Source organism: Manis javanica, chromosome 2, assembly GCF_040802235.1.
Source record: "Manis javanica isolate MJ-LG chromosome 2, MJ_LKY, whole genome shotgun sequence".
In the NCBI taxonomy this organism is placed as follows: Eukaryota; Metazoa; Chordata; class Mammalia; order Pholidota; family Manidae; genus Manis; species Manis javanica.
In genome coordinates, this window is record NC_133157.1 from 2,198,936 (window position 1) to 2,209,901 (window position 10,966).

Sequence of the window (10,966 nt, forward strand, 5' to 3'; positions counted from 1 at the left end):
AAAGCAAGATTCTTGGTGTGAGGTCCCCAGATAGCTCTCAGATGGATGGAGGCCCCCTGCAGGCAGACCCGCTGCCTGTTCCAGTCCCTGCCTTAGAGGTTGTTGCTAAGGGTGAGAGGCACCGGGCCCAACCCTGGGGGCGCCCAGCTGAGGGCCTGGAGCCAGCCACTCTCTGACCCTCTCAGAGACTTGAATGGCTTGGGGGGTGTTAGTGGGTTCAGCCTGTGCTCTCAAATCCCACCACAATTAGGGATAATAGGCCTCCAGGGGCGCCTCCTGGTGCGCCCAGGGACACACTCCCTTGAGAGAGCCTACAGCTCAGCTGCAGAAGGAGGAACCTCCCGGAGAAAACAACATTGTCCCTCCTGGCCCAGGAAAGGGCTGTGGGCTTGGGGAGCTGACCAGGGCAGGTGAGGTGCAGGGGCCGGTGAGGACACAGGTGAGATGCAGGGGCTGGCGGAGGCTCGGGCACCCAGCACTGGTCACACGGACAGACACACGCTTCCACCACTGAGTTAAAGCTTCCAGTTGAAGTTGAACCAAAACTTTCTTCCAAGAACAGACATCTTTGAAAAGATGGGGGCAGGAAAAGCATCTTGTAGTCTGTGAATGGAGGCTTAGGGTGCCGGGAAGCCAGGAGGCCAGTGGAGCAAGGAGGGCCCTCAGGGGGCCTCTTTTCCCAGGGTTGTCGGAATAAGATGCAGGCTGCTAATGAGTGCCCGCCTGGCTCCTCTCTGCTTGTGCTCACCTCTGTGGGTGTGAGTGTGTGTGCGTGCGTGCCTGCAAATGCCCAGCGGGGTGCACAAGCCCCCCTTGGCCAGGCCCACCTCCCACCACCAGGGAAACTTCTCTCCCAGAGACCATGCAGAGCCTCTCCCGGGGAACTGGCTGACTGGGTGGCACCCAGGGAAGGGGGCTCTGGGGGTGGGTGGGGCAGCAAAACCCAGGTATGCTGGGGCTGCACTTCCTGGGCTCCAAGGCAAAACAAGGGCCTCTTGTTCCAGAGCCTTCTCCTGGGATCTACCTTTTGCTTCCTCTTATTCTGAGAGGGAAGGAGGCTGGCAAGGACAGGAGGAGGGTCAGGGGAGCAGGGTGCTGGCAGCCCAGCACCTCCCGGCCTTGGAGCTCTAAAGGGTCGGAGTCTCTCAGCTCAGAGCACGGCACGGGGCCACCACTGAAAGGGCATTTTAATGTCACTCCCAAGCCGCCGGGCTCCCAAAGCTGGCAGGCTCTTCCCGGTACCCTGGTGCCAGAGCAACAGCCCCATTCCAGGGCTCCCAGACAGCCCTTCTTCTGCCAGACCTGCCAGCTCCGAAATGCATTTTAAAATGGAGAATACCAGCCAGAGACAGCTTCTCTATTGATACACTGTGCAGGGGACGCCAAGCCTGCTTAGAGCACCTGGCAGCCCCTACACACGCACGGGGTGGCTTGCCACTCACACTCCATGCCGTGCATGTGGCCACAACCCCCAGCCCTCCACACCGAGTCCACAGAGCACCCCAGCCCTGCACACGCTGCCTGCCCTCCCAGGTTTCAGGGCGCAGCTCCCACTGCCTGCTTGGGGGGGGGCTCCAAGGACAGTGTTATAACCCAGGTCAGGGATGCAGGATGCTCCCCAGGAGGTGTATGGGGGTGGGAGTTCTGCTCTACCTCTGAAGATGACAGGGGCTTGGATATCCTGCTCTGTCCTCCCCACAGATGACAATAGCAGCCAAATGCCCCCCTCCTGCTGCCCTTTGAACTCAGCAGGAGCTGGAGGGCCCAGAGTCAGAGGAGAGAGGGCACTGCAGCCCCGCTGGGCCAGGGCTGGGGGTCCTGCGGGTCCTGGGGACCGCGGCGCACGGGCTCGGGTCAGCCTGCACCCCTCCCCTCCCTCCAGCCCGGCGCAGCCGGGTCGCTGGCCCCGTCCCCACCCATGGGCTGGGCGCCGGGCAGGACGCGCCCGCAGACCCCGCCGCTCCGGGATCGCGCGGGAGGAAAATGGCGTTGGACGCACATACTTGGGTGAGTTCGGTGCCCATCAGGATGAGGAGGAGGAGGCTGAGGAGCTTCCGGGCCGGTTGCATGTCTCGCTGCCACCTCGGCCGTGCTGGCATGCGGAGCCTGGGTGCTCGCCGGCCGGCGGCTGCGTGGACGCGGACGCGCTCCCGCGCCCCTGGCTCGGCGGCGGCGCCGGCTGTGTCCCCGCGTCCTCAGCGCCCGGAGCCGGTGGCGCGCGGGCTGTGCTGCGCGGAGCCTCCGCTCTGCATGTGGCTCGCGTCCCGGTCCCCGAGGTCCCCGCAGGGCTGGGCGGCGGGCGGGGCGCGGCCCTCGGCCCCTCCTCCTGGCGCCGCCCGGCCGACGCGCGGCGCCGCTGCCAAAAGTTTTCTGGAAGGCGCGGGGGCGGCTGGCGCAGAGGGGCCCGCGCCACGGCTCGCGCGCGGGATGGGGGGCGCGGCGGCGGCCGGCGGGGAGGGAGGCCGGGACAGGATGTGACATCAGAAAGGCGGGGTGGGGGGGTTCGCCTCCGAGGGAGCCCTCGGTCCGCGCCGGACGGCCCTGCGGCCAGGCTCCAGGCCCCTGCGACCCGGGGTGGGCACGCAGGGACAGCCGGCGCTGGGGCCCCGGCCCCTGGGCGCAACGATGGACCGCAGAGCGGGGAGGGAGCAGGCCTGGGGGCGAAGGCTTGGCACCTCCAGGAGGAGAGAGGATGACAGCTGGCCACGCCGGGGCAGCCCTCTCACGAGGTGAACTGAGGCTCGGACCCAGGAAGACTGTTTCCACGGCAGGCGGCCCGGCGCAGAGGTGGAAATCGGGCCATAGGCGGTGGGAATGGGGCCCCAAAGGGAGCAGGCACGGCAAGCTGGGGCTCCTGTCCCCGCGCAGGGCCGTGTGGCTGAGGGTCTGTCCTGGTGCTCACGCTTTGTATGCATACATGTGGGGGCCGGCACACACAGGCCTGTCCCGTTCCAGGGGTGGGCAGCGTGGGCACCATGTTTGGATGGATGGGTACAGAGGACACAGCTTTGCCTTCCCAAATGCCCCCGTGAACCTGGAATCTAGGAGACGAGCTGGAAAGCCAGGGCTGCGACCTGCAGACCCCGGCGCCTGGCCTGTCCCCTCCCGTGGCCTGGAGACCCCGTCCAGCTGCTGGAGATGCACACTCACCCTCAGTGCCCCTCTAGGAGCTTCTCTTGGGGACCGCATTTTCCATTTATGGTCCCCATTTTGGGGGAGAAGTCCCCAGGCACGTGTTTTCTGAGAAGCAAAGGTGACAGATACTTAGAAGAACCACTCTTAACTGTCCCACTGCTTAGTGTTTAGTCTTTGGAAGATAAACTCTATAAAGAGAGTGTCTGAAGGCAGGAGGCCTCAGACATGATAATCCCAGAATGCACAGCTGAGGGGTGATGTGGCCCTGACTTCTCCTATCACAGATGGTGCCCAAGGAGCTCTGGAGGGAGGACGAGGTGCCAATGCCTGCCTGGTCACCTGGCATTGCGAGCTGCCATGGAGGGCTGCTCCTTGAGCCCCAGAGGCCAGGGGTGCGGGCCAGGGCAGCCAAGGCAGGCTGGCTTGTCAGTAAGGCTGGTGACGCTGAAGCAGAGCGCCTCCCTGGAGGGGGTGCCTGTACTCTAAGGTGAGATGCAGGAGCAGCTGCTGGGGCTCTTCCTCCGACTCTGTTCATTTACCTGAGGGTCCCATCCCCTGAAAAGAAAGAAGGCTGTGTGTAAGCCCCTGGCCCCTTCACCCCTGGTGATGTCCGGGAGGGGCAGCAAGGAGCTGCGTGTGGGGCTCAAGGGGCTGGTGTCCGGCCCTGCCTCTTCCAGGGAACGGGCTTCCGAACCTGTGGTGCGGGGATGGATGGCGGTGGGGCTGTGTGCCTCGCAGGCTGCTGAGCATGTCAGACGCAGGGATGGGTACAAACATTTTATAAACTCAAAAGAACCACAAGGAAGGCTGAGGGGGCACTGAGTGCCCTCAGCGCACTGGGCACTCACCTAAGTTTGTCCTTCAGCCTTTACAGTGCCCTGCTGGGGCTGCTGGTGATATCCGCAGTGCCCGGAAGAGGGCAGAGGTGCAGGCAGGCAGGCAGCTTGGGGACTGGGTTGCGATTTAGACCCCAGCCTGGGGGGCTTTGAGTCTGTGGGGTGAGGAGGGAGGAGGGAAGCTGTGTGGACTTCCTCAGGTGGACTGAGATCTAAGATCCACTTCGGCAAGAATTGTTTTTATTTTCAAATTATACAGCTTTAAGGCCCTGCAGTTCCCCTCCTGGGCACCTGCCCAGAGGAATTGAAAGCAGGTCTGGAACAGATATTTGCACACCCAGGTGCATGGCAGCACTATTCACAACAGCCAAATAATGGAGACAATCCAAGCATCCACCAGCAGGTAAATGGGTGAAAAATACGTAGTATGTTCATAGGTTGGAATATTACTCAGCCTTCAAAAGGAGGAGAATCCTCACATGATATACGGATGGACCTGGGGGACACCACGCTCCGTGAGAGAAGCCCGATGCAGAAGGACAGACCCTGTGGACTCCACTCCCAGGAGACCCCTGGAGGGTCAGATCCACAGAGACGGAGGGTGGGTGGGGGGCCAGGGGCTGTGGGGAGAAGGAGTGATTAGCTCATGGGGACAGCTTCTGTTTGGGGTGATAGCGGAGTTTCAGAGCTAGGTAGAGGTGACGGCTGAACACTGCCATTGAATTTACACTTACAGGTTCAACTTTTATGGTTGACAAATATACAATTTTTTTTTTACCACAGTTAAAAAAGTTATAGTGTAAAACACCAAAACCCAGTGAATTATACACTTAAAATGGGTGACTCGTAATGGCATGTGAAGTATAGCTTAACAAGGCTGTTTCTAAAAAAATTACACAGACTTGCCATTGTATTGCTTAAAAAAATATACAAAGAAGGAAGTAAAAAGCACAGCCGATACCCAGAACAGCTGGTGTCGTCACTGAGTGGTTGTGATGAGATGTGTGTCTGCCCACATGTGCAGAGGAAGTGCAATATAGAAGTGCAAGACAGGACCCTAAACCCAAATCCTGGCTCTGTGACTTGTCGGTATGTCCGTCCCCTTCGTGGGGCCCTGCTGCCGGTGGGGGTCTGAGGTCTGCCCCTACCTGCCAGCCGCGTGGGGGAGGGAGCCACAGCGTCCCCAGGCCGAGGGCTGTGCCGGCGTGCACACGCTCAGCGGCTGCAGACAAATAGCAGAGAAGGGCAGGAATTAGATGGCCCTGTGCAGGCTTTGCGACACAGAGCGACAAGATTTGTATTTGAATTTAACAGAGGGATGGGAGACCAAAGTAAGCTGAAGAAATGGCTCCCTTGAAGCCTGTTCATCTTCCCCATGCGAGACTTAATCTTCTACAAGAGCTTCTAACGTGGAGAAAGGTGGGCCTTTGGGGATGCGATGCTCACCATTAACCCCCGGAGGTAGACACGGTTCTCCCCCCATGACCATTTGACCATATGGGCCATGTCCTGTTCTGAAAGATGGGGAGATTTTCCCTGCCTCTTCCTCTGGCCTTTCCTTTCCTGTTTCTGAAATCAGTGCATATATTACTTTCACGTTGTCAGGGTTTATAATATTTATATTTGCTTCTGGGACCAAACCCCGAATTAGTAGGTCCCAGTTCTGGATTTAAGTGGATTGGTGCCCGCCAGCAGGTGCCTGCTGAGCTCTTTGCTGTGATTCACTCCTTCTGGGTGGGAGAAGCCCGGTGCAGACCCCACCAACTGCCCTGCTGGCCATCGGAGCCTCGCCTTTCCAACCACCCTGCGGCTTTCCCTTCAGGGAAATCGTGAGGGGCCTCAGCCCAGTCTCTCCATGTAGCTCCATGTAGACAGAGGTGGGCACAGGTGGGTCTGAAGGCCGGGCCCAGCTGGGGCAGCTGCCCCATCCCTACATGCCAGCCCTGAGCCCATGGGCCATGCTGGGATGTGGCTTCATTTTTCAGTGGGTGCAGCAGGTCAGGGTCCCACGCCCAGCCCTCCTGCTGTCCTTCAGACGGGACTTGGCCAGCGGGGAGTGAGCTCGTTGCTGCTGAGGCTCATGGGGAAGCAGATCGATGTGCCCCACTCCCTTAAGGCAAGCCTCCTTCCACTCCAGCCTCATTTAATGTGACAGAGCGGTTGCCGAGGCAACGGCACTAACTCCCCGCTCCTGTCTGCAAATCTCCTAGCAAACAGGGCCAGATCAAATGGGGACTGGCTTGCTGGGTCACTGCCCTGCCTCCTTGGCCTCACCTAGCTGTCCCTGGTAAACTGACTCTGGTGGATGACGGCCCAGCATGTGACAGGGAAGGGCAGACGGAGCCCCTCGTCGGGGCTGCAGGCATCAGGCTGGGTGCTGGTGAAGGGCTCATACCCAGGACCAGGGCTGCTGTCCTTCAGCAGCTCCAGGACTCAGCCCGGCTTTCGGGTGGCTGGTCCCACATAGCCAAGCAGCTTTGCTCCCGGACACGGCAGGGAAGACTACACTGCTGCAACCTTTCGCAGCCCTACTGTGTGTCCCACTGTGCTCACGGCTTGTACATCACCTCTGACGACGTCCCCAGGGCCCATGGGGATGTGATGCCCACCTGTTTGTCTGCAGAGGTCCCCCGGGAGCCGGCAGCTCTGAGGCCCCTGCTCTGTTCGCTCTCCCCACTCCCCCCGTCCTGGGAGCCTCCCTTGGAGCCACTCTCCGTCCCAGGAAGGGCCAGTCAGAGGCCTCCTTGGAGCTGCTGTATCGTAAGTGACGGACTAGAGGTACCGGCGCCAGCATCATGCTCCCTTTGGGAGTTTGCTCAGAGGGTACAGATTTGGGAGGGGGACCGAAGGGGCCTGTGCACCTGGGGAAGGTCCCTGGTCCTTGTCACTATGTTTGCAGCCCAAGCAATGATTTTGCACACAAATAGAGATGGCTTACTTCTCAGATCTGTGCTTTCACTTCTTTGCTGTCATTTGGCAATTACTCCGCCTCCAGTATATGTTGAGTGGAAGTGGTGGGAGCAGGAATCCTTGCCTTGTTCCTGATGTTTTGGGGAAAGCGTCCACCACAAGTGTGACATTAGCTGTAGATTTCACAGAGCCATGCTTTGAAGTTCTTTGTGAGTCCACTGAACGCTTTATTATGATTAGGTATTTAATTTTGTCAGGTGCTTTTTTCTTTATCTGTTGAAATGATCATGTGGTTTTTCTCCTTTATTCCATTTATAGGGTAAATTACACTGATTGATCTTCAAGCATTAAACCATCCTTGCCTTCTGAGATAAACTCTGCCTGGTCATAGGCATTATCCTTTTACAAGGAATATAGGTTTTGAGTTGTTACTTACTAATGTCTTTGTTTTGATATTAGGATTAGGCTGACCTCATAAAACAAGTTGAGAAGTTTTCTCTTCTCTGTTAACTGAAAGGATTTGTGTAAATTTGATGTTATTTCTTCTTGGACTGTTTGGTAGAATTCACCAATGAAACCATCAAGGCCTGGAGTTTTCTTGGCAGGAAGGTTTGTTTGTTTTTATTGAAGAAAAACCCCTAATTTTTCAAAATAGCTGTAGAAATATTCATATTTTCTCTTTCATCTGGTGTAAATTTTGGTAAGTATAATTTTTCAAGGAATTTGTCCTTTAACTGTAGTTGTCAGATTTGTTAACATAAAGTTATTCATATTTCCTCATTAAATTTGCAATATTGTTGAATGTATTGACGTAAAGTAATTCATAATATTTTCTTATTATCTTTTCAAGATCTGAAATAACAACCATTCTTTCATTCTTATATTGATGATTTGTGTTTTTTTTCATTTTTTTCTTGGTCAATCTAGCTAGAGGATTTTTTGAATCTGTGAATTCTTTTACTCAAGATAATCGAAAGTTTTATATTGAAGTACATACCATAAAATACACAAATCTTAGTGTACAGCTTGAGGAATTTTGACATGTGTATACACTCATATAACCATCACCCAGATGAAGATATCGAACATTCTCATTAATTATTTTTCCCCTTCACCTATTTCACCCGTTCCCCACCTCTCCCCCCCATGGTAACCACCAGTCTACCTTCTGTGTTTATGGATCTATTTCACTTTTGTTTGTTTTGTTTTTTAATTTCCACATGTAAGTGAAATAATATGGTGTTTGTCTTTTGCTGTCTGACTTACTTCATGAAGGTCTAGTCTAGCTAGAGTTTTTGTCAATTATTTAGTGTTTTCAAAGAATCACCTTTTGGCTTTTAAATTTTTAACTATTTTTTTTGGTTTCCCATTTCTTTGAATTCTTATATTTATTTTTTTATTCCTTTCTACTTACTCTGGGTTGATTTTGCTCTTCTAGTTATTGAGGTAAAACTTGGTTTATTGATTTTAGACCTTTATTCATTTCTGATACAAGCTACTCACGGCTATAGCTTTCCCTCTGGGCTCTGTTTTACCTGCACCCCTCAAGCTGTCATATGTTGCATTTTTCATTACTATTCAGTCTGAAACACTTTCTAACTTTGTGATTTCTTCCTTGAGCAGCTGTTGACATTTATGTTCGGGAGTTTCCTAGATGTCTTACTGTTACTGATTTCTGACCTACTTCCGTTGTGAACATGCTCTGTCTGGCTAGAACTGTTTTACATTTAGTTATTGGCGCTTTGGCTCAGAATGTGGTCTGTCCTGATGAAGAGATCATATTCACTTGGGAAGAATGTGCATTTTTCAGTTGTTGGGTGTAGTTCAATATCAGTTTTGTCAGGGTGATGGATAGTCTTGTTCAGGTCCTCTGTGCTTTTACTGACTTTTCCCTCTAGCTATTCTATCAGTCTCTGGGAGACGGATGTTAAAATATCTTACTTTGATGGTGGAATTGTTTTTCTTCCTTCTTCTGTCCATGTTTGCTTCATGTATTTCAAACATTGTTACTAGGTACCCACACATGTATGATTATTTTGTCTTCCTGATGAACTGACCTCTTTTATCTTTACAAAATGTCCATCTTTATCTTTGGCAACATCTAAATCTTTGTTGTGGAGTCTATTTTATTCAATATTAATAAAGCTACTTCAACTTCTTTTTCTTATGTTTTGCATAGTATATATATTTTTATCCATTTACCGCAACCTGTTTCTGTCTTTATATGTAAAGTCCTTCTCTTGACAATAGTACAGAGTTGTCTATTGTGTTTTTATTTTACCCATTCCAAGAACATCTGCCTTCTAAATGGGGCACTAACTCTATTAATATTTAGATGTATTGCTTATATTCATTTTCTGGCTTTCCCCTCTGTTTTTTTGTTTGTTAATGTTGTTCCTTTCCAAGTTTCTCATTCTCTTTTGGATTTCTTGAAGAATTCCTGTAAATTACCTCTTGACTTTAAGTTACACATCTTTGCATTGTTCTATTAGTGACTCCTCTAGGATTATAATGCACATCTCTAATTTTTCACAGTCTACCTGGGTTAATACTGTACATCATAGCCCTATAGGTCCATTCACACCCTTATCCTTTATGTTACTGTTGCCAAATGTATCACTTTCATACATTATGAACCCCAAGACAATGTCTACTTTTTGCTTTAGCCAGTCTTATGAATTTTAATAAAATTAAGGGGATAGCCATTTTCTATTTACCTACATATTTGCCATTTCTGACACTCTTCGTTCATTCCCCAAGACTCACGTTTCCCTGGCATCACGTTCCTTTTGCCCGAGGAAACTGCTTTACAATCCTTTGCAGCAGGATCCCGGAGCAGGAATCCCTTAGATGTCCTTTACCTGAAAATGCCTTTATTCCTCCTTGTTGGGGGCTGCTCTAATTGGGTATAGAATTTCTGGTTGAGAGGCGCGTTTTCCTCTCGGCACTTTGAGGGTGCTGTGCTCACTTTCCTAGGGTTTTTTCCCTCTCTTCTTCACATTGGGTGATTTCTATCATTCCGTATTCAGGTTCACTGAGACTTTTCCCTGTCGTCTCCTATCTGCTAATTAAGCTCATTGGGGAGTTTTTTTGTATTCACGTTTTATTTTTCAGTTCTAAAATTCCCGTTTGGATGCTTTTTACATTTTCCATGTCTTTAATTCTCTATCTTCCACTCACTGGGAGGGTACTCTCCTTTCCCTCTTTGAGTGTAGTTAGACAGGGCTGTCCTTATTCCTAATTCCAACATTCTGTCCATCTCAGGGTCTCTTTCCTTGTAAACATGTCACACTTTCCTGAGTCTTCAATTGTTGAATATCATTGTGATGGAAACTTTCATTGCTTTATTGTGAGACTGGATTCTGACATTGCTCCAAAGGGTTGGTATTTCCAAAGGCCTGAAGGCTGCAGAAGGCTTGACATCTGGGGGTGGGGCTCCCCTGAAGTCTTGTCATTCACATAACCCCCCTGATGCTGGCTGTTCGCTGGGGCTGCCCGCAGGAGCACCTGCCCATGGCCTCTCCATGTGGCTGCTGGGCTTCCTCCTGGGAGGGCAGCAGGGTGCTGAAGGAGGCCATCAGGAGAACAAGGTGGACAGAAGGGCATGGTATCTGTGTGATCTGGCATCACTTCCTCTCATTGGCTAAGCCAGCACAAAGCCTTCCCAGGTTCAAGGGGAGGGGACGCTGGGCATGAGGTGAGAGGAGGGACGCCATCAGAGTGCAGAAAGAGCTTGGGAAACATCATCAGGGGGCCACACCTGGAAAACACCATCTGCCACAGGGAGTAGCTGATAAATGAGTGAATGTTAATAATTGTTCATGGATAAGCCGCTATTCTGTCTTGTGCTTTAAAGAGGTCAGAATGGATTACCCAAAACAGCTATTTTTCTACACAAATATGTTTGCAGCTTGTGCTAGGTGCTACTCAAAGCTCCTGCTCTTCGACTGCTAATAGGAACCACTGCTAGTCTATAAAATGCTGCTTTCATGCTAATTACTCATGCCAGGCCCTTTAAGGGCTCTGTAGATACTAATGCTTTCAGGCTTGTACCTGTTGATTGCACCCGAGGGCGGCAACACTTG

At 52.3% G+C, this 10,966-nt stretch overlaps 1 protein-coding gene and 1 long non-coding RNA gene across 2 annotated transcripts in view; one reads left to right on the forward strand and one right to left on the reverse strand.

Annotated features, from left to right (window-relative positions):
• The window catches only part of OLFM1 (olfactomedin 1), a 38,948-nt gene extending 36,546 nt beyond the window's left edge, over positions 1 to 2,402 (reverse strand). Inside the window, exon 1 of the mRNA XM_017646009.3 lies at positions 2,004 to 2,402. Within this exon, the coding sequence (XP_017501498.1) occupies positions 2,004 to 2,099 (96 nt within the window). The 5' untranslated portion in view covers positions 2,100 to 2,402. The remainder of the gene's footprint in view (positions 1 to 2,003) is intronic.
• Positions 2,403 to 2,473: 71 nt separating this feature from the next.
• Positions 2,474 to 4,551, forward strand: LOC140846210 (uncharacterized). Its single transcript, XR_012125164.1, has 3 exons — positions 2,474 to 2,729; positions 3,420 to 3,622; positions 4,231 to 4,551. It is a non-coding gene; the product is annotated as an uncharacterized lncRNA (long non-coding RNA).
• The last annotated feature ends 6,415 nt before the right edge of the window (positions 4,552 to 10,966 follow it).